Source organism: Pelophylax lessonae (genome assembly GCF_965119305.1).
Source record: "Pelophylax lessonae genome assembly, chromosome: 10".
NCBI classification, from domain to species: domain Eukaryota; kingdom Metazoa; phylum Chordata; class Amphibia; order Anura; family Ranidae; genus Pelophylax; species Pelophylax lessonae.
Window position 1 is genome coordinate 184,618,831 of NC_138777.1, and position 27,291 is coordinate 184,646,121.

The 27,291-nt window shown below is 43.3% G+C and overlaps 1 protein-coding gene across 3 annotated transcripts in view; it reads right to left on the reverse strand.

Annotated features, from left to right (window-relative positions):
- The window catches only part of NLRC5 (NLR family CARD domain containing 5), a 314,671-nt gene that overhangs the window by 15,372 nt on the left and 272,008 nt on the right, over positions 1-27,291 (reverse strand). For all 3 annotated transcript variants that reach the window (XM_082270129.1, XM_082270130.1, XM_082270128.1), the window contains 2 exons: positions 24,348-24,431; positions 8,275-8,358 (listed from right to left, as the gene is read on the reverse strand). In XM_082270129.1, the coding sequence (XP_082126255.1) occupies positions 8,275-8,358; positions 24,348-24,431 (168 nt within the window). The remainder of the gene's footprint in view (positions 1-8,274; positions 8,359-24,347; positions 24,432-27,291) is intronic.

Here is a 27,291-nt window from a genome sequence, read left to right on the forward strand (position 1 = left end):
TGTATTCAGCCCCCTTGAGTGCCGGTTCACACTTACGCGATCAAGAAGGCTGCGAATTCGCAGCCTGTTCCCGCATCGCACACGCACCCCAGGCAGTTCACACTGCCATATGCGATACGCTGGGGGTGTCAATGTAATCTTAACGACACCCCCAGTTTGATCGCATATCGCAGTGCGATCGTGCAGTTCGCACAGGATCGGATCGCACAAGTGTGAACCGCTGTGCGATCCGATCCTGATGCGGCTGCAAAAATGCCTCCTGTGCATGTTTGCTGCGGGTGCGATGCAAATTTAGCCATACAAACTGTATGGCTAAACTCGCACCGCACAGCCGATCGCATGTAATGTCGGAGCAGTGCGCTCCGACATTACATGCGAACCCCGCACACGCAGAAGTGTGAACCGGGGCTTTCTCTGCTACCCCTAACTAAAATTTAGTGGAGCCAATTGCCTTCAAAAGTCATCTAATTGGTAAATAGAGTCCACCTGTGTTTAAGTTATTCTCAGTATGAATGCAGCTGTTCTGTGAAGCTCTCAGAGGTTTGTTAAAGAACCTTAGTGAACAAACAGCATCATGAAGGCTAAACAGGTCAGGGATAAGGTTGTAGAGAAGTTTAAAGCAGGGTTAGGTTAAAAAAAATATCCCAAGATTCGAACATCTCATGGAGCACTGTTCAATCCATTATCCCAAAATGGAAAGAGTATGGCACAACTGCAAACCTACCAAGAAATGGCTGTCCACCTAAACTGACAACGGGCAAGTAGAGCTTTATTTAGAGAAGCAGCCAAGAGGCCCATGGTAACTCTGGAGGAGCTGAAGAGATTCACAGCTCACGTGGGAGAATCTGCCCACCGGACAACTATAAGTCGTGCAGTCCACAAATCTGGCCTTTATGAAAGAGTGTCAATAAACAAGCCATTGCTGAAAGAAAGCCATAATAAGTCCCATTTACAGTTTGCGAGAAGCCATGTTGGGGTCACAGCAAATACAGTCAGGTCCATAAATATTGAGACATCGACACATTTTTAATCTTTTTGGCTCTATACACCACCAAAATGGATTTGAAATGAAACAAACAAGATGTGCTTTAACTGCAGACTTTCAGCTTTAATTTGAGGGTATTTACATCCAAATCAGGTGAACGGTGTAGGAATTACAACAGTTGGTATATGTGCCTCCCACTTTTTAAGGGACCAAAAGTAATGGGGCAGATTAACAATCATAAATCAAACTTTCACTTTTTAATACTTGGTTGCAAATCCTTTGCAGTCAATTACAGCCTGAAGTCTGGAACACATAGACATCACCAGATGCTGGGTTTCATCCCTGGTGATGCTCTGCCAGGCCTCTACTGCAACTGTCTTCAGTTCCTGCTTGTTCTTGGGGCATTTTCCCTTCAAAACTCTTTGGTTACTTTCACAGTATGCCTTGGGTCATTGTCCATCTGCACTGTGAAGCGCTGTCCAATGAGTTCTGAAGCATTTGGCTCAATATGAGCAGATAATATTGCCTGAAACACAGAATTCATCCTGCTGCTTTTGTCAGCAGTTACCGTATTTATCGGCGTATAACACGCACTTTTTCCTCCTAAAAATGGAGGAAAAAGCAGCAGTGCGTGTTATACGCCGATATTAAAAAAAAAACGGCCATGAAGCATTGCCGAGAGCAGAAGGGGCAGGTCGGGCCGAGGAGAAGGAAGGACGAGCTGTCATAAGAGCAGAAGGGGGCGGGCCGAGCCGAGGAGAAGAGAGAACGAGCGAGCGCAGTCATCGGAAGTCCCGCCTATGACAGACGTCACATGTCTCGGCAGAGGAGGCGGGACTTCCGATGACTGCGCTCGCTCGTTCTCACTTCTCCTCGGCTCAGCCTGCCCCCTTCTGCTCTTATGACAGCTCGTCCTTCCTTCTCAGCCCGGCCCGCCCCTTCTGCTCTCGGCGCTACTTCCCGGTCTTTTTAAAAACAAATGAGGTCAGTTCCAATGGCGCTTGCGATGCTGCATATTTGGACATTGCGCTTGCGAGGCTGCATTTATGGACACTTGGTGGGCTGCATTTATGGACACTTGGTGGGCTGCATGTATGGACACTTGGTGGGCTGCATGTATGGACACTTGGTGGGCTGCATTTATGGACACTTGGTGGGCTGCATTTATGGACACTTGGTGGGCTGCATGTATGGACACTTGGTGGGCTGCATGTATGGACACTTGGTGGGCTGCATGTATGGACACTTGGTGGGCTGCATTTATGGACACTTGGTGGGCTGCATGTATGGATACTTGGTGGGCTGCATGTATGGACACTTGGTGGGCTGCATTCATTGACACTGCTGGTGGGCTGCATTCATTGACACTGCTGGTGGGCTGCATTCATTGACACTGCTGGTGGGCTGCATGTATGGACACTGCTGGTGGGCTGCATGTATGGACACTGCTGGTGGGCTGCATATATTGAGGCTGGATATATAGACACTGCTGGTGGGCTGCATTGTTGGACACTGCTGATGAGGCTGCATATATGGGCACTGGTGAGATATCATTTGATTTAAAAAAAAAAAAATGTTCTGAGTTCAAAGCTGTTTGTTAAATTTAAGCTTTTTTCCTGAAATTTCACTCCAAATATTGGGTGCGTGTTATACGCCGGCGCGTGTTATACGCCGATAAATACGGTACTTCATCAATAAATACAAGAGAACCAGTTCCATTGGCAACCATACATGCCCACACCATGACACTACTACAACAATGCTTCACTGATGAGGTGGTATGCTTTGGATCATGAGCAGTTCCTTTCCTTCTCCATACTCTTCTCTTCCCATCACTCTGGTACAAGTTGATCTTGGTCTCATCTGTCCATAGGATGTTGTTCCAGAACTGTGAAGGCTTTTTTAGATGTTGTTTGGCAAACTCTAATCAGGCCTTCCTGATTTTGAGGCTCACCAATGGTTTACATTTTGTGGTGAACCCTCTGTATTCACTCTGGTGAAGTCTTCTCTTGTTTGTTGACTTTGACACATATACACCTACCTCCTGGAGAGTGTTCTTGATCTGGCCAACTGTTATGAAGGGTGTTTTCTTCACCAGGGAAAGAATTCTTCGGTCATCCACCATAGTTGTTTTCCTTGGTCTTCCGAGTCTTTTGGTGTTGCTGAGCTCACCGTTGCGTTCTTTCTTTTTAAGGCTGTTCCAAACAGTTGATTTGGCCACACCTAATGTTTTTGCTATCTCTCTGATGGGTTTGTTTTGTTTTTTCAGCCTAATGATGGCTTGCTTCACTGATAGTGACAGCTCTTTGGATCTCATATCGAGAGTTGACAGCAACAGATTACAAATGCAAATAGCACACTTGAAATTAACTCTGGACCTTTTATCTGCTCCTTGTAAATGAATAATGAGGGAATAACACACACCTGGCCATGGAACAGCTGAGCAGCCAATTGTCCCAGTGGGAGGCACATATACAAACTGTTGTAATTCCTACACCTTTCCTACACTTTTCATGTGTTAGAATGACCCAGTCAAAGTCCAGGCCTAAATCCAATTGAGAATCTGTGGCAAGACTTCAAAATTGCTGTTCATAGATGCTCTCCATCCAATCCGACAGAGCTTGAGCTGTTTTGCAAAAATTTCACTCTCTAGATGTGAAAAGCTGGTAGAGACATACCCAAAAAGACTCGCAGCTGTAATTGCAGTTAAAGGTGGTTCTACAAAGTATTGACTCAGAGGGGCTGAATACAAATGCACGCCGCACTTTTCACATATTTATTTGTAAAAAATGTTGAAAACTATTTAGCATTTTTCTTCCACTTCACAATTATGTGCCACTTTGTGTTGGTCTATCACATAAAATCCCAATAATATAAATTTACGTTTTTGATTGTAACATGACAAATATGGAAAATTTCAAGGGGTATGAAAACTTTTTACGGCACTGTAGAAATAGAAGTCCCACACCACTGCTAAGAGGTCCAAATATAACTTTATTCCAGTAAAAGTCAGGGGGACAATCCAGTTTCCAACATGTTTCGCTGGTCCACGAACACCCCCTTCATCAAGGCTTGATTTGAAAGAATGTGAATAGACTAGAAGTGAACTGGACCTTTAGAGTTATTTCTTTCAGTGTGATCACAGACCTTGTCAGCAGCTGGTTTGGGCTGCCAAATCATAGTGGACACACTGAAAAAAAAAAAACGGTCCAGTTCACTTCTAGTCAATTCACATTGTTTCCAATCAAGCCCTAATAAAGGGGGTGTTTTTGGATCCCTGGAACATGTTGGAAACAGGATTGTTTCCTGACTTTTATTGAAATAAAGTTGTGTTTTGGACCCCTTAGCATTGGTGTACTGCTTCTATTTCAGAATTTAAGAATGCTCCTTACATTTGGGATCAGTGGAAAGAATCCTCTCTTAAGCCCCGTACACACGCACAGATCGTCGTCATACAAACGTCGGCGGACGAAAGATCTGCCGATTGTACGCGTGTTAGTATGGTGCCTCCGACAGCTGTCTGCACACAATCCGCGGACAAGAGTCTTTCTTGCAAACATGAAAATTTTTGTCTGCGGACACCAGAACGGACGATTGTTCGCCTGTCAGTACAGAAATCAGCCGACAGACCGCAGATTTGCAAGACTGGGCATGCTCAGAAAATAAAAAACACAGGGAAAGTTAACCATTACATGACATCACTTCTGCAGTCAGCTGAACTCTGCGGACAAAATTCTTGTGCTGTCCTTGTGCTGTCTTTGCACTTTTCAACAGACACCGACATCCCGGGGAGAAAAGACGAACATTTGTATGACGACGATCTGTGCGTGTGTACGGGGCTTTACTGATAACTAAAAGTTCATTGGTTTCAGTGGCAACTTATATGAGTGGCAGAAACTGTTTCCTGCTTATGGAACACCCAGTAACCTCTGGAGGAACACCAGAGTTCCACTAAACACTGGTTGGGAAAGGCTGTTATAGAGAGTATAATTAAAAATTTGCCACTGATATGTCACAGCTGACAACCACACCACTGCAAATCCTTAGCTAAATAAAAGATTCCTGTATTTTCATACATAGGTTCCTGATTCTGTAGATATCATTCTTGATAAAACCTCCCACAGAGTTCAGTAAGAACTCTGGGTGAACAAGACTAATTGCTATTGATTCACAATGCAGCCAGGGTATAGAAGAATTAGCGATGTTCCAGGCAATCATCCGAACAATTTGAGCTGCCAAGCGGTATAACCACAGATTGGGAAGGCCTAAACCTCCTGTAATGCTTACCCTTTGCATAGTAAGTGTACGAACCATCAGACTGATGCTCTTTCAGATAAAGCTGTTTATGCTGCAACAGATTCTGTAGCACTTCAATTATATTGAAGGAGATGAATGATTGTGTCTAGCAGTTCTAAGTATACCTTTTTGGCTTTGCTCCACACTCCAATGCTCAGTTCATGGATCACAGCAGGGTAAGCCATACAATGCTTTTCATGTGCACTTTGCACTTATGCTAAAATTTACAGATCTTTATTAGCACAGCAGAGTACAGCCTTCTTAGAACAAAAGGTAATCACATGTCTTATTCTATGATATAGGATAATGGGAAAAGCAATGCAAAGCATTCCTTTACGCCCTGTGGCCAACTGTGCACTCAGAATATTGGGTCTTATATATGCTATACACCAGCAGTTATTTATGCACATGTAGCACCCGGTGGCAACTGTAGGAACAATATATGGGGGGGGGGGGGTGGGGGCACATAAGGTACCACAGTCAGAACAAATAATGTTCACCACTAAATCATACCACTGAAAAAAACGAAATAGGGATATATATATATATATATATATATATATATATATATATATAGGTAAGGTTACAAAATATGAGAGTGATGTAGTATGCAATGATACCTTTTTATTGTATTAAGCTAACACTTGAAGGACAAGCTTTCAAGAGTTTTCCTTTCTTCCTTAGGTATTGGTTCAGGCCTGAGAAAGAGGAAAACACTTAAAAGCTTTTCTTTATAGTTTAAAGCAATTTCAGAAAACAGTTTACGCAGTAATAACGAGGGATAGACCGATATGTTTTTTTCAGGGCCGATACCAATACTGATATTTTTGTCACAACGTATCGGCCGATATGGGCCGATATTTTGTACATTTAAGTTTTGAAAAATAAAGACAATTTTCGACACAAATCTGGTACTGAACATGTTAATTTTTGTTTATTGCTTAATGGTTGGCTTGCTGGCACCCTGTGTTGGGTGGCTAGCTGGCTGGCTGGCACCCTGTGGTGGCTGGCTGGCTGTCTGGCACCCTGTGGTGGATGGCTGGCTGGCACCCTGTCGTGGGTGGCTGGCTGGCTGGCACCCTGTCGTGGGTGGCTGGCTGGCACCCTGTGGTGGGTGGCTTGCTAGCACCGGGGCTGTAGGTGGCTGGCTGGTACAGGGCCTGTGGGCAGCTGCTGGTAGAGGGCATGTGGGTGTGTGGCTGGCTGTCTGGCACCCTGTCTGAGGGTGGCTGGCTGTCTGCCACCCTGTGGTGGGAGGCTGGCTATCTGGCACCCTGTGGTGGGTGGCTGGCTGGCACCCTGTGGTGAGTGGCTGGCTGGAACAGGGGCTGTGGGTGGCTGGCTGGTACAGGGCCTGTGGGTGGCTGGCTGGTACAGTGCCTGTGGCTGGCTGGTACAGGGCCTGTGGGTGGCTGGCACCGGGCTGCTGCTGGCGGGTGGGTGTATGGCTGTGATACACTCCCGCGAGACTAGTCCTGACTCCAGACGAGGCTGTCCAAGGCGAGGGAGGCAGCCTAAGAAGGCAGAATGACATCACAAAAATATCGGCAATATCGGCCAGTTCCGGGGCCAATACTGATATATCGGGGAAAGTGCATGTCAGCCCTCGATATATCGGCCTTGCCGATAATCGGTCTATCCCTAGTAAAAACCTCTACTGGTGTCAGTATATGCAGTAATAGCCCCTAGTATTGGTGCTAGTTTATGCAGTAATAGCCCCTAGTATTGTTGCCAGTTTACACAGTAATAACCCCTTGTATTGGTGCCAGTATATGTAGTAATAGCCCCTAGTATTGGTTCCAGTTTACGCAGTAATAACCCCTAGTATAGGTGTCAGTTGACACAGTAACAACCCCTAGTAATGGTGCCAGTTTATGCAGTTATAACCCCTAGTATTGGTGCCAGTTTACACAGTAATAACCCTTAGTATTGGTGCCAGTTTACGCAGTAATACCTCCTAGTATTGGTGAAGGTTTACGCAGTAATAACCCCTATTATTAGTGCCAGTTTATGCAGTAATAAAGCCTAGTATTGGTGCCAATCTATGCGGTAATAACCCCTAGTATTGGTGCCAGTTTATGTAGTAATAGCCCCTAGTATTGGTGCCAATTTATGCAGTAATAGCCCCTAGTATTGGTACCAATTTATGCAGTAATAGCCCCTTGTATTGGTGCCAGTTTAGGCAGTATGATCTATTGAAGTCTATGGAACAAAAAAAACAAAAAAAAGTTCCTGGTCCTTTCCATAAAATGCATAGATGTGAACGTGACCTATAGCAAACCATGTTAAATGGACTGTAGTGTGTTTCTGCAAAACTGAAAATGCACTATAAAATGCATAGGTGTGAACCAGGCGTAAAGTAGAACTAAAGGAAACATGTTTCTTTTTTATTTTACATATAATAAGGGAGGGTTATAACCCGTCAGGATTTATTTATTTTTTTTTTTTGCCATTTCTGATTCGTTGGGGAGATTTTCCTTAACTTCCTGCCTCATAACCAAAATTGTAAGTGAGGGAAAATCCCTCCAAAGGGAATGCCTGGTTGTCACCAGGCTCACCAGAACTAGTGTCTCTGTTGGATGGTTTCCCCTAATATAACTAATTTGCAGCACCAAAAGTCTGGCCGAAAATCTCCCATATAGTTATAATTTTCCAATCCTACCTTGCGATTAGAATGCTCCATAAATTAGATGGTTGCTCCAAACATCACAGGAACGAGTGTGCACCTCAAAAGCCACACATGGGCAGTGCACTCCATCTATGTCTGTCACAATTGGTGCAATCCATTTTGACGTTTGTCTGCTCATGATTTATTTTTGGGAACCCATGACATTGACAGGCTGCAAGTTTTAAATAAATGCCCCTTTCCCTCAACAAAACAGATGCTTACCTTTCACTACGCCTAACAAGTAAGAATGGTCTAATATCCTTTCAGCATATTTAAGGACAATGCGGAACTGCTTGTTTCAAAACAGAAAGAAAGGTTGATTTACCTGATGTGTTCAATCCTGTGACAAGAGACCAAAGCATCCACAAACTGATCTCCAGGTACATCCTCAAGACCACAAGACTGTAGCCTGTGTGTGAAAAACATATCTGATTATAGTCGATGATGCAAAATGATAAAAATTATGCAATTGCCATTGGAAAAAAATCCAGCGCTACCAAGAGTGCCCTTTAGTTTCTTAACTTCTAACTTTCCAAAATGATGCTTTAAAGGCTTCAACCAAGCTTGAAATAGCTTTGAAAATTATTTTTTTTAAAACTGAAACCTGAGTGAACAAGGCCTTTTGGGTCTGCCAGCCTTTTTTTCAGGCTGATGGGTGGTCGGTGTAAATGGCTGCCCGTTTACACCTAGCTGCCCTCCAATCCACTAGACGGAAGGGGAACAGATCCCTTCCATTTTTTTGTAGCGAATCAGATTGAAGGTAGGTGGGGGAGTCAGGCCTCATTCACATGTGATAAATTGACCATGATGTGGCAATTTTACTGCAGAAAGCTGCGGCCGAGATTCCAGGTGTTCCAATCTCTAATGACTCCTCAGCCAAAAGGTGCCAAGGCTGTCTGTAAGCATGTATCCTCATGTTTCCGCACATCCAGTGGTTACCTGTGGTTATAAACAGGTGTTTTGGCACTTGTCTGCATTCAGTGTTGGACAACTGTAGCACTTCTGGGACAGATAAGAGTGATTATGATTGGGCAGTGCTGCCATGTGACAGTATTACAGTGCCTTGTGAAAGTATTCGGCCCCCTTAAACTTTGCGACCTTTTGCCACATTTCAGGCTTCAAACATAAAGATATAAAACTGTAATTTTTTTGTGAAGAATCAACAAGTGGGACACAATCATAAAGTGGAACGAAATTTATTGGATATTTCAAACTTTGTTAACAAATAAAAAACTGAAAAATTGGGCGTGCAAAATTATTCAGCCCCTTTACTTTCAGTGCAGCAAACTCTGTCCAGAAGTTCAGTGAGGATCTCTGAATGATCCAATGTTGACCTAAATGACTAATGATGATAAATAGAATCCACCTGTGTGTAATCAAGTCTCCATATAAATGCACCTGCACTGTGATAGTCTCAGAGGTCCGTTTAAAGCGCAGAGAGTATCATGAAGAACAAGGAACACCCCAGGCAGGTCCAAGATACTGTTGTGGAGAAGTTTAAAGCCGGATTTGGATACAAAAAAATTTCCCAAGCTTTAAACATCCCAAGGAGCACTGTGCAAGTGATAATATTGAAATGGAAGGAGTTTTAGACCACTGCAAATCTACGAAGACCAGGCCGTTCCTCTAAACTTTCAGCTCATACAAGGAGAAGACTGATCAGAGATGCAGCCAAGAGGCCCATGATCACTCTGGATAAACTGCAGAGATCTACAGCTGAGGTGGGAGACTCAGTGGGAGACTGAGGTGGGAAAGCAACACAGCTCATCACCCTGAACACACCATCCCCACTGTCAAACATGGTGGTGGCAGCATCATGGTTTGGGCCTGCTTTTCTTCAGCAGAGACAGGGAAGATGGTTAAAATTTATGGGAAGATGGATGGAGCCAAATACAGGACCATTCTGGAAGAAAACCTGATGTAGTCTGCAAAAGACCTGAGACTGGGACGGAGATTTGTCTTCCAACAAGACAATGATCCAAAACATAAAGCAAAATCTACAATGGAATGGTTCACAAATAAACATATCCAGGTGTTAGAATGGCCAAGTTAAAGTCCAGACCTGAATCCAATCGAGATTCTGTGGAAAGAACTGAAAACCGCTGTTCACAAACGCTCTCCATCCAACCTCACTGAGCTCGAGCTGTTTTGCAAGGAGGAATGGGCAAAAATTTCAGTCTCTCGATGTGCAAAACTGATAGAGACATACCCCAAGCGACTTACAGCTGTAATCGCAGCAAAAGGGGGCGCTAGAAGGTATTAACTTAAGGGGGTTGAATAATTTTGCACGCCCAATTTTTCAGTTTTTTATTTGTTAAAAAAGTTTGAAATACCCAATAAATTTTGTTCCACTTCATGACTGTGTCCCACTTCTTGTTGATTCTTCACAAAAAATTACAGTTTTATATCTTTATGTTTGAAGCCTGAAATGTGGCAAAAGGTCGCAAAGTTCAAGGGGGCCGAATACTTTCGCAAGGCACTGTACCAATCAGATTCACTCTGATGCCTGATTGAAGTCCTGCAAAAAGAGGAAAAAGAGCGGGCTTTTAAATTCCCAGGCCAGCACTTACAGCTCTTTACCCATGAAGGTAATTACAGCAGGGAGTGGGGGTGTGGGGAGGGTGTAGAGTGGTAGTTCACCTTTTTATTTTTTCTAAAAGGTGAACTAAATCTTTAAAAACTAAGGAAAAAACTAGAAAAGCGACTCTATGTGTAATAATTTTAATAGGTCAATCATAAGCACAAGTGCAAACTCATATAAGCAAAGGAAATGAAGGCTCATCTGAATGCTGGTAAAGTAGTGCGCATAACCAGTTGGGGCCCTGTGCATGCTCTGAAACGTGTTTTCCCCTTCCGCCCTTTGGTGATGCTCAACGTTGCGTTCCAGGCTGATCCTCTGTGATACCGCATCCAGAAGCTGTAGGCAAGCCGTAACTCCTCCCGTCTCTTGAGCCATCTCGGCCGACATACCTGGGACCCTGTGCACTTTCATTGATACGACAGCCATTGGGCTTCCAGCATTCAGATGAGCCCTCATTTCCTTTGCTTATGTGAGTTTGCACTTGTGCTTGTGTTTGACCAATTAAAATTACTGCATTTACAGGCACTTTTCTCGTTTTTTCCTTTGTATCTCACTCACAGAGTTGACCTTACTCTGCAGAAGAGCCCACTTTGCCCTCAGTGCATGTTACTGATCAAGTCCTCCCCCCCAAATTTACAGGTGCACTCACCCTTCTTCTGGATACTTTTTATGGACTTTCTATAATGGACTTATGAATTGTGTTTAATGTATTTAGTTGATTATTATTATTATTGATAATTATTTAGTTGTATTTTAGTTGTATTTAGTTTACCTTGTGCGCTAACATCAACTCTTGCAAATCTTTAAAAACTGATCTTGATGGTAATTCTGACTACCACATTAAACAAGCAGCTTTCGGGCTTCACTAAGCTTTAGTACTGCTTGAATCTTGCAGAATGCTTGTCTGAATCTTAGTGAAAGCCTGTTGTATACACTGATGTTATGCAAGCTGAAGCCCATGTGAAGGTCTTATTATCCTTTATACAGATGAGGATTCACTAATCCCCCTACTACTACCTGTACTTGTGTACACTGAGAGAACAGAGTAAAGCAATACAGAACACTCGTCTTCCAGATACTGCTGGCCTTTTTTAAAGTGTAAACCCTTAGGCCCCTTTCACACAGGCGATCCGATCCTCCTGTCAGTTTTTCAGGCGGACTGGATCGGATGCTCCATGCATCCCTATGGAGCGGCGGATGTCAGCGGAGACACCCGCTGCTATCTGGTACGACCCTGTCCGTGAAATCCGGATGGATGGAAACCCTATTTTCCATCCGTCCGGCGGATCGGATGGGATCGGATGAGAACAGACAGGCGGTCCGTTCTCATCCGATTCCCCCATAGATGACAGCGGGGATCTGACAGCACCGTCTCCACACACAGAGCGGAGATGGAGCTGTCATCTGCCTGCTCAGCGGGGATCAGCGGATCGATCCCCCACTGAGCAGAACGGACTCCGTTGACGGAATGGACCTGTGTGAAAGGGGCCTTACATATACTCAGTGAAGTGACTGGCCTAATGTGATACACAGAGATGAAACAAATCCTCCTACATAAGTTCTACCAATCTGCAGCCCTTTCTTCTTTACATCCAATCAAAGTGCTGAGTTTTAAAGCGTGTCTGAGAGGTCAGAAAAAAGGGGGTGGAGTTACACTTTGCAGAGATCAGTGAGGAGAGCTCTGACAGGTAAATGGAGGGAAGTAACACACCCCCTCCACACAGCACACAGGAACAGAGTTGAGGCTGGAGGTCCCTCCCCTGTCACCATTTTTCTCTTGGTGTCAGAAAAACTTGTCAGAAGTGATCCATGCTGATAGCAGAGAAACAAGGCTTTAGACAGAAATGACACTTAGTGCTCTCAATTGAGACAAATACACACTATAGAATGATATAATTTGTTATATATATATATATATATATATATATATATATATATATATATTACTGTGCAAAAGTTTTAGGCAGGTGACAAAAATAAATACTGTAAATTAGGATGTTTTTCAGAAAGCATCATTTGCTGTTCATTTACTTTCCATTGTGTTACCGTAATTGATAACACTTTTTAAGCATTCCTAATTTACAGGATTTTTTTTACAACTGCCTACAACTTTTGAACAGTAGTGTGTATATATAAGTATGCATATAATATTTATACAGAGGAAGGGGGAGGACACCTGAAATTTTCATTCTATTGTTCCATGTGTTGAAAGAAAGAAATTCAAAGAAAGAACAATACCACATCCCTTTCTTTTGGAGTTTGTATTGATGCTGTTGAGGGGCCTGCCATATAAGCACCTCACCACTACACACACACACATATATGCAGTTTAAAGCCAATGGTATCGTAGGCACTTTACTATATATATCTATATGGAGAATGATGAAATAACATACTTATTTTATGAGCCAACATTTTGGTGAAATACAGCCAGTCTTCCGTAACTGTGTACAGTGTGAAATATATATATATATATATATATATATATATATATATATATGGGGCACCTGCCTTTAAATGCACATGAACTTTAATGGCATCCCAGTCTTAGTCCATAGGGGGCTCAATATTGAGTTGCCCCACCCTTTGCAGCTATAACAGTTTCAACTCTTTTGGGAAGGCCGTCCACAAGTTTTAAGAGTGTGTCTATGGGAATGTTTGACCATACTTTGACGTTAATTACCAGGGTTATGGCAGCAGCTAGTTGATTTTGGAGAGAAGTCCTGGCTCACAGTCTCTGCTCTAATTCACCCTAGTGGTGTTCTATCAGGTTGAGGTCAGGACTCTATGCAGGCCAGTCAAGTTTCTCCAACCCAAACTCGCTCATCCATGTCTTTATGGACCTTGCTTTGTTCACTGGTGCGCAGTCATGCTGGAACAGGAAAGGGGCCATCCCCAAACTGTTCCCACAAAGTTGGGAGCTTGAAATTGTCCAAAATGTCTTGGTATGCTGACAAAAAAACCTGCAAGACAAAGGCATACTGAGCTAGCATCGCATACTAGCCCATTATGTATAACTTACCTTAAAACGAAGCCCCGACACGGACCCCCGGACATCGCTGCGGGCGCTGCCATGATCCCTCGCCGTCTCTTCCGGGTTCGGCGGCTCCAGCGCGCTGATTGGCCGGAAGAGACGGCTCCGGCGCGATGATTGGCGGAGCCGCGATGACGTCACTCCCGCGGATGCGCGCAGGAGTGATTTTTCCGGCAAGCTCCGGCAAACATAATTGAAGGTCCCCCCGGACCTTCAGAGCGCATGCGCCGCTCGCGCGAGCGGCTGCATGCACTGTAAATATCTCCAAAACCGTGCCGGTTTAGGAGATATTATTTGTACCTACAGGTAAGCCTTATTATAGGCTTACCTGTAGGTAAAAGTGTCAAAAAGCGGGATACTACCGCTTTAATGTCGCTCTGATCCTTCAGGGGCAGAGAGTCGAGTGGGGAACATCTTGCCCTCACTCGACTTCCTGCCCATCCGTGCATCTGAATTGGATTGTTTTCGCCGCTACCGACGGCTCCGGTAAGCAGGGAAAATAACCGGGACAACATTTATCTTGGATCTCCTGCTGTGTAAAACAATACTGGGGTTATCTAGCTAGCTGCTGCCATAACCCCAGTATTTAATGTCAAAGTACCGACGTAAATACACGGTGGGCGGTCTGGAAGTGGTTTAACCAGTTGCCGACCACCCTCCGCAGATTTACTGCAGCAAGGTGGCTCAGCTGCACGAACGGACGTAACTGTACGTCGGTCACGCGCGGGGCTAGGTGGCTCGTGCGCCCACCACCCCCGCACTGTGTTGATTCGGTTCAAAACCGATCAGTATACAGATAATTTACTTATCACTGTATTAGTGTCACTTGTGACTTCAGTTACTGTGATAGAAAGTTAGTGGTAGTTAGTGTCTGTTCCAGATTTAGGTTTCAGGTTTAGGGTACTCGCCATATATTCCCCTAATAAAGATTTAACCCCCTGATCACCCCAGTTAACCCCTTCTTTGTCCTGTCACAGTGTCACTATTATAGTGTACAGATCTTTTTTCTGATCACTGTATTAGTGTCACATCAGTTAGCGTTAATGTTAGTTAGCGTCAATACAGGATAGCAGCAGATTGCCCGCTGCATATTTAGTAATACACTTTAACCATTTGATTGCCAGTGACACACACACACGCACACTAAACACCTCCATTACTAGTATAGTGTCTGAATGGATCAATATCTTTGATCTGATCAGAACTATACTAGCATCCCCAATAGTTTAGTATAGTGTTCCCAAAATGCAGCGTTAGCAGGATCAGTCTTGACACCTGCCAACACCTGCGTTTAAACTAGGTGCTGTGGCCCAAATTCACAATCCGGATTCATTGAGCCAGCTGCATAAGAGGCATTTTCCGGATGTCCTCCCTGGTACCTTTACCCAAAGAGTACCCCACAGAAGATGTTGTGTCTGTAGGTATAGGTAGATATAGGCTTGACACCTGCTATTTTTGTCCCTTCTGTCCTGGCCAACATGGTCTCTGCATCAGAAACTGTTTCTGTCGCAAACCACACACTAGTAGTTTATTAGTATAGGGTAAAGCACGACACAGTCTAGGGCACACTTTCACACAGGGTCTCAAAAGATGTTAGATGGCTATCGCATTTTAAGAGACCCTAGCCTGGAACATTTTAAGCTTTTTTACAGTTACAAAAAAAGTGTAAAAAAAGTTAAAAAAAAATATTTTTTTTTTAATTTAAAAACAAAAAAGCCAAAAATTGTTGTTGTTTTATTAAGTACATTTTCTGTTACTCTACTTTTCTACTCTTTCTACTTTTACTTTATAAAATACTGTTATACTGTAATGTTTTCTTGTTACTGTGTTTTATTGTTAACCATCAGCTGCAGCACTGATTTGTTTATTCTGACAGCAACAGTGTTTGCTCTCAGCATATACGTAAATAAGTTATTGCAGTGCTGTAGGAGGTGATTTCACCACCGCAGTTAAAAAAAAAGAGCATATATGGCGAAGCATAGGGGATGGGGTGGACACAGAGGGTGGATCTTCCCTATGCTTCGCCATATATGTTTTAACACTTTTCTTGGCAAAGATTTCTTCATCCAAATCGATCGATGCAAATGGAGGAATCTGCTATGTTCTTTTTTGTTGTTCAGCCCATCATTAGAATTGGGTGGATGCTGGGAGGTCTAATGGTGGGCATACTACACAATTTCTGAAAGAGATTTCTTCATCCACAGATTTCTTCATCGATCGATGTGAATGGAGGTATCTGTTAGGTTCTCTTTTTTAGTTCAGCCCACAGACTGCATGAAAAAAAAAGAACCATACAATACATGCCCAACAAGGACCAGCAATGTACTGGTATGTTGCTGGACTTTGAGTGGTCATACCAGGATGATGCCTGCAGATTTAGGCATCATCTTGGTATAGTTTTTACAGCCAGCAGTCATCTTTCATGTAAAAGCAATCCTAGCGGATAATTAGCCACTAGACTGCTTTTACATGCAGTGTGGGGGGGGGGGGGGACTCACCCCTCCAGCCGCCTTGCATGGTTTCCTCGGGCTCTCCTGTCCAACTGGGTAACCCGAGACTGCAGCTGGTGGTTCCATCATCTGACCATAGAGCTGATTGGAGACCAGAATGGCTCCAATCAGCTCTATGGCCTAAGATACCGGAAGCTACGAGCATTTCATGGTTTCGCCAGATATAAACAGCGCCATTGGGAAATTGGGAAAGCATTTTATCACACCAATCTTGGTGTGGTCAGTTGTTTTATGGGCAGAGAAGAGATCTAGAGTCTAATAGGCCCCACATTTTTTTTAAAAGAGTACCTGTCACTACTTATTGCTATTATAAGGGATATTTAAATTCCCTGTGATAACAATAAAAAATGATAAACAAAAAAAATGAAAGGGAAGGTCTCAAAATAAAATAAAAAAAGCAAAATAAATAATAATAAAAAATTCAAGCTCCCCTGTCCCCCATGTTTGTGCGCAAAGGCAAGCGCAAGCATTGGTCTGGAGTCATATGTAAACAGCAGCATGCTGATCATCTTTTACTGTATATTTTACCAAACAATTGGGCAATATACAGTATCCCACAAAAGTGAGTACACCCTTCACATTTTTGTAAATATTTTATAATATCTTTTCATGTGACAACACTGAAGAAATGATACTTTGCCACAATGTAGTAGTGAGTGTACAGCTTGTATAACAGTGTATATTTGTTGTCCCCTCAAAATAACTCAACACACAGCCAATAATGTCTAAACTGCTGGCAACAAAAGTGAGTACACCCCTAAGTGAAAATGTCCACATTGGGGCCAAAGTGTCAATATTTTGTGTGGCCTCCATTATTTTCCAGCACTGCCTTAACCCTCCTGGGCATAGAGTTCACCAGAGTTTGTCATTTTTCAAACACCTGTGACAAAACAATTAAATATTCAATGGGCTCAATATGCCTCTCAGGAAATTCCTCCGGGTGTCTACTTTCCAAAATGCGGTAATTTGGGAGGGGGAAGGGGGGGTTGTTTATGCCGCCTTGCCATTTTAGCACTTCAGGAAATGAGATAGGCAGTCAGAAAGTAAAAGCTGCGTAAATTCAAGAATATATACCATAGTTTGCAGACACTATAACTTTTGCATAAACCAATAAATATAAGCTTATTGAGATTTATTTTTTTTATTAAAGACATGTAGCTAAATACATTTTGGCCTAAATGTATGACAAAAATTGATTATATTGGATATTTTTTATAAGAAAAAGTAGAAAATTTAATTTTTCTCACAATTTTCGGTATTTTTCCATTTAAAGTATATTGCAAAAAATAAAAATTGCAGAGGTGATCAAATACCACCAGAAGAAAGCACAATTTGTGCGGGAAAAATTACATAAATTTTGTTTGTGTCCAGCATGTATGACCAATTACCAGTTAAAGTCACGCAGTGCCAAATTGCAAAAAAAGGCCTGGTTATACAGGGGGTAAATCCTTCCGGTCCAGAAGCGGTAAAGCAGAGACTGCGAGCCAGGCCTTTTTTCATACATCAGTGCCTGACCTCAAAAATGCACTTCTGGAAGAATGGTCAAACATTCCCATAGACAGACTCCTAAACCTTGTGGACAGCCTTCCCAGAAGAGTTGAAGCTGTTAAAGCTGCAAAGGGTGGGCCAACTCAATATTGAACCCTACAGACTAAGACTGGGAGCCATTAAATAGCATGATGTGTGTGTGTGTGTATAAATATATATATATATATATATATATATATATATATATATATATATATATATATATATGTATATATACACACATACACATACACAGTATCTCACAAAAGTGAGTACACCCCTCATATTTTTGTAAATATTTTATTATATCTTTTCATGTGATAACACTGAAGAAATGACACTTTGCTACAATGTAAAGTAGTGAGTGTACAGCTTGTATAACAGTGTAAATTTGCTGTCCCCTCAAAATAACTCAACAGAAAATGCTGGCAACAAAAGTAAGTACACCCCTAAGTGAAAATGTCCAAATTGGGCCCAAAGTGTCAATATTTTGTGTGGCCACCATTATTTTCCAGCACTACCTAAACCCTCTCGGGCATGGAGTTCACCAGAGCTTTAGGTTGTCACTGGAGTCCTCTTCCACTCCTCCATGATGACATCATGGCACTGGTGGATGTTAGAGACCTTGCACTCCTCCACCTTCTGTTGAGGATGCCCCACAGATACTCAATAAGGTTTAGGTCTGGAGACATGCTTGGCCAGTCCATTACCTTTACCCCCAGCTTCTTTAGCAAGGCAGTGGTCATATTGAGGTGTGTTTGGGTCGTTATCATGTTGGAATATTGCCCTGCGGCCCAGTCTCTGAAGGGAGGGGACTATGCTCTGCTTCAGTATGTCACAGTACATGTTGGCATTCATGGTTCCCTCCATGAACTGTAGCTCCCCAGTGCCAGCAGCACTCATGCAGCACCAGACCATGTCACTCCCACCACCATGCTTAACTGTAGGCAAGACACACTTGTCTTTGTACTCCTCACCTGGTTGCCGCCACATGCGCTTGACACCATCTGAACCAAATAAGTTTATTTTGGTCTCATCAGACCACAGGACACAACTTTAGTAATCTATGTCCTTAGTCTGCTTGTCTTCATAATCTTTAGAAGAGGCTTTCTTCTGTGACGAAAACCATGCAGACCACTTTGATGCAGTGTGCGGGGTATGGTCTAAGCACTGACAGGCAGAACCCCTACCCCTTCAATCTCTGCAGCAATGCTGGCAGCACTCATACGTCTATTTCCCGAAGACAACCTCTGGATATGATGCTGAGCACATGCACTCAACTTCTTTGGTCCACCATTGCGAGGCCTGTTCTGAGTGGAACCTGTCCTGGTAAACCACTGTATGGTCTATCTATCTATCTATCTATCTATCTATCTATCTATCTATCTATCTATCTATCTATCTATCTATCTATCTATCTATCTATCTATCTATCTATCTATCTATCTATCTATCTATCTCTCTATATATATATATATATATATATATATATATATTCAGTTGGGGAAGACCCCTTTTGAAGCAAACATATATAAGAACACACGTCTGTCCAACAAGGCAGACCATAACAAATAAAGAAATCATTAAGGAGGAAGTGAAGCTTCCCCTGTAACATGTGCCTATAGGGAATGATAAGGCCTCCCTATAGGTAGTGTAAATATCTCCTAAACATGTACCGATATTTACTTTGCATGCAGCCAATGACATCACTGACGCATGAGTTCTTAAGGAACAGCCGCCCGTGCCGTTCTTCCGCAACTGTGTTGTGAACAGCGGCTCCTGTGTGCATGCGCGGGAGTGACATCATCGTGGCTCCAGCCAACCACAGTGCCGGAGCCCGCGAACCCGGAAGAAACACCAGGGAAGATGTCGGCCATGTCAGCGGTGTCCGGGCACCGCTGCAAAGGCTTCATTCGAAAGTAAGTATTTCATAATGAGCTAGTATGCGATGCATACTAGCTCATTATGCCTTTGTCTTACATGTTTTTTTTTTTTAACGGGTTTGCAACCTCTTTAAAATGCACAATTTTTGCCACTAGCATTAAACACTAAGCAATGAATTAAGAACTTGGATGTAAAGTCTAGAAAAAAAACAAACCTTTTTGTTAGTTTACTTGTACCTTTATTTACATAAATCTATAAATCAGATCTAAAAGATAGACAAATGTATAATGAGGAGAGACAGGGGGACATGGCTCTAACTTAGTGACTGTCCCTCAAATAAAGGGACAGTTGGGAGCTATGAATTCTCCTGGAAACACAAATGAAACTAATAGATAATAAGTATAATAAGATTAATAGCACAGATCCAAATTCAATGAATCCTTTACATTTTACTACCACCTACACATTCCCGATGTACAAATGCTTCATTCAGAAACTATGAATTGAACACGGAACAGTGTGGTAAAAATAGGCCAGCTTCAAGACTGAATACTTTAGCTCTGTACAGCAGCAAGGAACAAAGACTGGAATCTATCAAAATTTGGGCAAACGGAATCTGGAGCATAGTAGCCAATCAGCTTCTATCTTCAGCTTGTTCAGTTAAGCATTTGAAAATGAAAAGAAAAAGCTGATTGGCTGCCATAAACAGCTGCTCCAGTTTTGATAAATTCTATTGAAAGTGTTTTTGTTACTAGACAAAGATAAAACGAATCACAGAACTTCCCGTTAAGTTTGCATCTGTTATTTTAATCGCATAGAGCATGTTGCCACTTTGCTCCAGATTTTATGAATTAGACCTATTTTATTTCCACGGCACTGCCAGATAATAGGAATAATAATAATGTGTATATATTATTTTTTACAAATAATATAGTGAATGCCGCACAAGCCGAACACACACATGGCTGAGAAAGCTGTGCAGGATTTTTGTGCGGGGAACATTTAAGTCACAGTGACAGAAGCCTGGTGCTGGGTGCAGCCTGCACTTGGCAATAACATAGGTCAGCACACAGGATATTAGCTCTGGCATTCACAGCTAACAAAATAAAATGTTCTTTTCACTTGCTGCTAAAAAGGAAGTTGCTATAGCAACCTTTCAGTGCCTGTCTGTGTATCCGCCTCACTGGTGATGTCATCAGATGCCCCAGGACTACGATGCCATGAAATAAACAGCAGCTGACAGGGGTGAGCCGCGAGGAAGTGTGTGGGCTGCATGAGCCAATCTGCAGTGGCATCTGACTACCATCACTGTACGCAAGGGGTCACTGAGAAACCAATTCTACAAAAGTCACCAATTAAAAAACACTGATCACAGTAATGGTTACACATCCAGTTAACAGAACCATTTTCAGCAAATATATTAGAACATTTTCCTCCGCTGTGGATTAGAAATTGTTCTTTACTTTTCTCTGCTGTTTTGAAGATCTGCACACTCCTTCATTGATTCCCACCAGTGCATTGGAGAAAGCGGTGCATAGATTGTCAGAAACAATAGTTATAAGATAATAAAGCAATTATTAAATGAATTAATAAAATGAATTGACCATACTGTGAAAAGTAACAGGCTCACTCTACAGAAGGGTCTTTAGAGGATAACTAAACCCAACTAGAAAATGCAATATATTGCAGCTTACAGTCCTCAGATGCATTGGCTGCGTTCATTTTCTTCGTTTTGTTTTTTCAAACTAAGAACATTTTCAGCAAACACAGAAAATATCTGTTAGAAAAAAATAAGGAAAATCACCCACGCCAGGAAAAGAACTGTGAGTAGGTGAGCTAAGAACAAGTGTATAGCTATAAAATTATAATAAATAATTTAAAATAAGGTTAATTGATATTTTATAGTTACTATTTTTACCTAATTAAATAATTTAATATTATAGAAAGCAGCTGCCGTCATGTGACTTCTTCAGAGAATGGAATGAAGATGTCACATCCTGTGATGAAACGCGTCAATTTGGAATGCACGATGGCTATGTGGTTGCAAGGCAGAAAATGCAGGTGGAACGCACGCTGGTTGCTCGCGCACTGTTCCCCGCGTGTCTCCCCAGAACACTGTTTCCTAACAGTCTGCGGGTCCGTTTTGCAACTAAACATGGTGCCACGGGGGTTTTTTTAATTGATTGTACCAGTACCTAAGTTGTTTTTATATCAACTTATTTTTTATAACACAGAGCTTCCTTTACAGCATTCACTATGTGGACCCCTTTTTTATTTATATCCACATTTAAACCCTAAAGGCTTGTCTGGAGCACGAGAGGAAGGAGGAGAGGGAGGACCTACCCAGGTAAATACTGTAATTGGTCACGGAAACCATCTAAGCCTTTGTGATCTTTTTGCCATAAGGCAAGAAAGGATCCACACTGTCTGGTGAGTTTTTCTTTTATCCTTGAGTACTCGTGGTGGCCCTGGTTTCCATCCCTTGAGGGTCCATCACTCTTTTCTGGGACTAATATCACTCCTCCCATCTATACAGCAAACATCGGTGGTATCGATGACATGATTTACCATATCAAATATTCATTACATCGTGGGTTAAGGCCACAGGGTTTTCATTCTATTTTTAAGTTTGGTTAGCATATCAGGAGAGCAGCCTAGGGTGACAACCATGGCTCCCTCTATAGATACAGTGGAGGACCGACATACCCACAGGGACTGGATATGTATTATTTATAGGGTTGCCTGGTGAAAATAAAGCAAAAGAAACTTGAAAAAGGAAAACACATACATCTACCTCACCAAGGACTAGTAAGCTGCAACATATTACAATTTTGGCTAGGGTTTAGGTACACTGCAAAGAGGAACTACAACTTCCCATCCTTTACAGCCCTGGAAGCTGGCATCTTCTACTCTGTTTAACCCCCCCTTGCACCGGCGCCTCCTGGCCCTTTAAGGGGAGGTTTAAAATGCCGGGAGGTGGGGTTTATGATCATGTGACTGCGGTGATTGCTTCTTGTGATTGCTTCTTGCGATTGGAAGCTTTCCGTTAGGCATCGGCAACTGTGCCGGGAGCACACAGGGCACATGCTCTCGGCACAGCTGTGTCTGCTAATTGATACGGAAATATGCGGCAGCTCAGCACCAAGGCCCACCCATCGAGAGGCCGCATATTTGAGTACTGTCAGCCCCTAGGGAGTTAATCTGCAGTTGACATGGTGCTGTATATGTGATCAATTATTACACCAGCCATTTAAAGGCTTGACAGTTAAGATGAGAGTACAAACAAATGATACAGTTACCATTCACAGTATACCTTGAATGTAACTGTTTTGGGAAATAGTTAAATTAGTGGGTTTATTTCCACTTTAAATTAATTTGTGCTTTCAAAAGCAGGGCAAAGCAACAGGTTCACCTTAATGCGGTTGCCCAGTCTACGGTGAAAAAATTAGGTAAGCAGCTACAAAAACTGTAGCTGCTGACTTTCCAAAACAGCCACTCACTTGTCCCACAATCCAGCGCTGTACTCACCCCAGCTGGGTTCACCTGCTGTCTTCTTTCCTCGGCGCTGGCATCTTAACTGTGGGAACTTGGCTGAGACAGCTTGCGGCATTACAACTGGGTGCCCACTGTGCATGTGCTGTAGACTGTGAATGGTCCTGCAGTCTTCTGGGACCTGTCATGTGTCCCAGAAGACTGCAGAAGGGAGGAGGGGGGAAGAGAGGAGAACTTTCACTTCCGATTGCCTAGGCGGCCAGAGCAGAAGTGGAAGCAGGTACCTGTCAAAATTGGGTACTCGCTGCCCCCTCCTCAAAAGTGCCAATTCTTTGAGAGGAAGCCAGGGGTGGCTCTGCTGCCTCGGCACGGGCACAGAGGACCATCCTTTGTAAGGAGCTCACTATTGCTCCCTATGGCATCCCCTGGTTTCCTCTTCCTTACCCACTGTGTCCAAGGGAATGAGTACCTGCCCGAATATATCATTTAAATTACTATCTGCCTGGCTAATCACATAAGATCCTGAATGAGGATGAAACATATTACCCTATGGAAGTGGATATGATGACTTTATATTATTTACCGCTATAGTATTGGGGCTTCATAAACGTACACTAATACGGCGTGTGCCTTTTATATATGTATGCACATGCAACCCAATACTTTGTTTGCACATTTAACATAAAGAGGGTGTAATCCACCATTCTATCATCATTATATTTCCACACAAAATCCACTTTTTTTACTCGAGTCCACCTATGGGAACTGCCGTCCGCCCTATGATTTTACACACGAGGGAACACTATTTGGTTTTTTGGTCTCTTAAGCCCTGAAGAAGCAAAACCAAGCGAAACGCGTTGGATGCGCAGGGACCATTTCCATCCCTCTTGTTGAGACCCGCCACTTGGTTATCTCAATTCGTATTCTTGTTTTTATGTTATTATATGTTGTATGTATGTATGTCTCTGGAGCATGTTTGCACATGTCTTTTTATGAGAAAGTATCAATAAATATGCGGTTTTAAAAAAATCTGCTGTGTTGTACCATATTCTGGCCATCTCATCTTGGCCTACAAAACGCCACTTTTTTCTTCTCTTCAATTTTTTTGTGCGAATTACACAGGGGTGTGGCCTACTTCTTACGGTAATTCGTTTTGTATCTTTTTGGTAATATGTTCATTAAGCCACACAAACCAATGAGAACATATCCCAGTATATTGACATATCATTAGTTGCAATGGGTTACAGTTCATTGCACCTCACTATTCCTTTCTGCGCCAATTTATTAAAAATGTTTCCATATTTTCACATTTCCATGCTTCCACCGTTCTGTGTGACACCTTCATTTGTTATAATTAACCAACAACTTACTTGATTTCTTCCATGAACTGACACCGTCCAATTGCTTTGATAAGTGTTATCCCTCTTAGTGAGCTCATTTTACTCTGGGAAATACTGTAACATAAAAAAAAAAAAAAAAAAATGCAGAAATAACCAAATCTAGTGACTGTAAATATAATTTATTCAAAGCTGAACTCCAGGAAACCTAAAAATGTCCCCTTGCAGTAGGGCTGTGCCCACACTGCAATGATTACCTGCATGTTTCAGTCTAGGGGATTTGAAAGAAGAGAATTACTGATACTTACCTGATCCTCTGCTCCTGCAGGCGCCTCTGCGCTACACTGATCCCTGTAGCCTCTTCTCCCCCATGCTTAGGTGGTCTAAGGTCCTCTGACATCATGCACCGGATATGAGGATGCTGAGTGACAGTCCACCGCCAGAGCATGAGGGAGTGCAATCTGCCAGGGGAGCAGAGGATTGGGTAAGTAAAAGTGCTTTTTCTGTCCCGTAGGCTAAACAAGCATTTTACCCTTGCAGTGCAGGTGCATTTCCACAGCAAAGGAGAATTTTTAGGCTTCTCGGAGTTGGGCTTCAATGCTCCCCCCCCCCCCCCAAAAAACAATACCTTTATATTGGGAGGAGTATACAAGTAGGATTAAATACAGAAGGTTGTAGTTTACATCTTGTTTGTTTTTTCTCATTCATCAGCTGGTCAAAGCAAATATTTTAGAAGATAGAAACTTCAAAACTGATCAGGGCACTTCTACATTTTCTAAAAAAAAATTCTATTTTGGTGTAATGCAGTAGAAAGATGTTAAAAGGTCTGAGCCTTGGAAAAATACACACGTCTTTCTGCTGCTTCTGGGCTACCACCAGGAGCAGACTGGCAACTTTCAGCCCAGGGGACAAGTACAAACCAGAGGCCCATGGTGCAGGGACTCGGCCCCCTCCCACTTTCCCTCACTCCCCCTCCCACTCTCCCAATCCTCCTCCTGACCCCCATTCAAAGCTTAAGCCCTGCTCCAGATACTCTCTACTTACTGGCTGAATCTGGGTTCCCGACCTGGCCAGCAGGGAGAGGTTGGGGAGCTGGGTCAGCTTGGTTGGGGCTGGCCGGGGCAGAAGAGTCTCCAGTGGGGCATGGAACCGGCCTCTGCTCAGACACAGTTTACACCATTCATGCTGGGAAGGTGGGGGGGGGGGAGGGGTAAGGAGGCCTGCACTTTGTCCTTGTTTTCAACCCGCACTCAGTATGTCAGCGGCAGGGACTTTTTACTTCTCTTCACCAGGAATCCTTTAGGCATGTCTGTGGCAGAAGCAGTGCAGCCTTTTACGGGGCATCAGAGAGGCTCAGGTGGCAATTGCCCCCCCTGGCCCGGTCCTCCCCTGGCTATAACCATGTTTATCCCACCACCTGTCAGGGCCCAAACACCAGGAGAAGGACTTTAGGACCCAGCAGCACTACCAGCAATTTACCTGGGCCTATATAAGGAAGCCTGCCAGTGATTTTAGTTGCTGGTTAATCTTTGGCTCCTCCAGTGTGTTATCCCTGTGATATTCCAGTTCCTGTCTCCTGTTACCAACCTGGCTTGTCCTTGACCTATCTCCTGATTACTTCCTGTGTTTGACCTCAGCTATCCACCTGACCACGCTTGCTCTGATATCCACCTGGCTCCTGATCTTGGCTATCCACCTGACCACGCTTGCTCTGATATCCACCTGGCTCCTGATCTTGGCTATCCACCTGACCACGTTCCAGTCTCAGCATTATCCAAGTCCTGCAAACACCTCACGGGCACCACCTGTCTGCTGATTCCACTCCAGCACTCCAGCTGTACTCTGGATCCTCCTGCACACAGTCCAGCAGGAGACCCGTGCTACTTTGGGCCTGACCTCTCCTGTCTCCAGCACCAGGTACGTGATACCACCCCAGGGTCTGTGGTTCTCTATAAACCATTTGTGGGAGCACAACCTGCATGCTAAACAGAAATTAAATCTAACATATCCCTCCATTCACTCTACGCGGCATAGCTGGACAAATCTCCCACTGTGGCTATTATATTTTGACAGCCAGCCATGCCAGCTATCAAAATATTGGAACAGAGCATGTTTTATTGTAATCAAGAGCTATTTGGCTGACAATTTTCTACCCGGGTCCTTCATTTTTTAAAATCAAGGGGTTGGGTGGAAGGTGGCTGACAGGGCCACCCATCTAGTGACTTTTTTCAGCTGATAAGAAATTGATCCTCTCCTCTTGGTCTCAGCAGGTGTCTTATCTGGTCGAAAGCAAGTGAATCCGGAGAATGTCATCTAAAGTGAAACCACCGATACTGCAGGTACGTTTCTCCATGCCTTGGCAGAGCTCTAGCACAAATGCAGAGAAATTATAAAATAAGAAAAGAGGAACCCCCAGTGTCTGAGGTGATGCCACACTTGATGCAATGATATCAATCATTTATTGAGAATCAAGAATAAACAAATAGAGCCAATGCATTTTGCGGGAACTGTCCCCCCCCCCCCCCCCTTTATCAGGTTTATTGGTATGTATCAACAGGGATAGGAGTCTCTGTACTGTTACAGCCATTATCTTTCAGTACAAGGCTCTTAACAGAGACACAAGTACCACCAGGGAGCCCTCCTATCTCTGTTGATATGTACAAACAGCCCTGAAGAAGGGGTCGGCAGTTCGCCAAAACGTGTTGGTTCGATTTGTTTATTCTTGATTCTCAATAAAGGATTGATATTCTTGCATCAAGTGTGGCATCACTCCGGAGGGGGCTCCTCTTTTCTTATTTTAATATCCCTTCTGCTGAAGCGACATCAGCATCGGACCAGTTCAGGTAGCAGCCCAGACTTCCAAAGGAAGTCGAAGACCTCCATTTATTCACAGAACCACTTAATACAGATTAACCTCCCTGGCGGTAACCCCGAGCGTGACTCGGGGTGGATTTTTCATACCAGGATCGGTAACCCC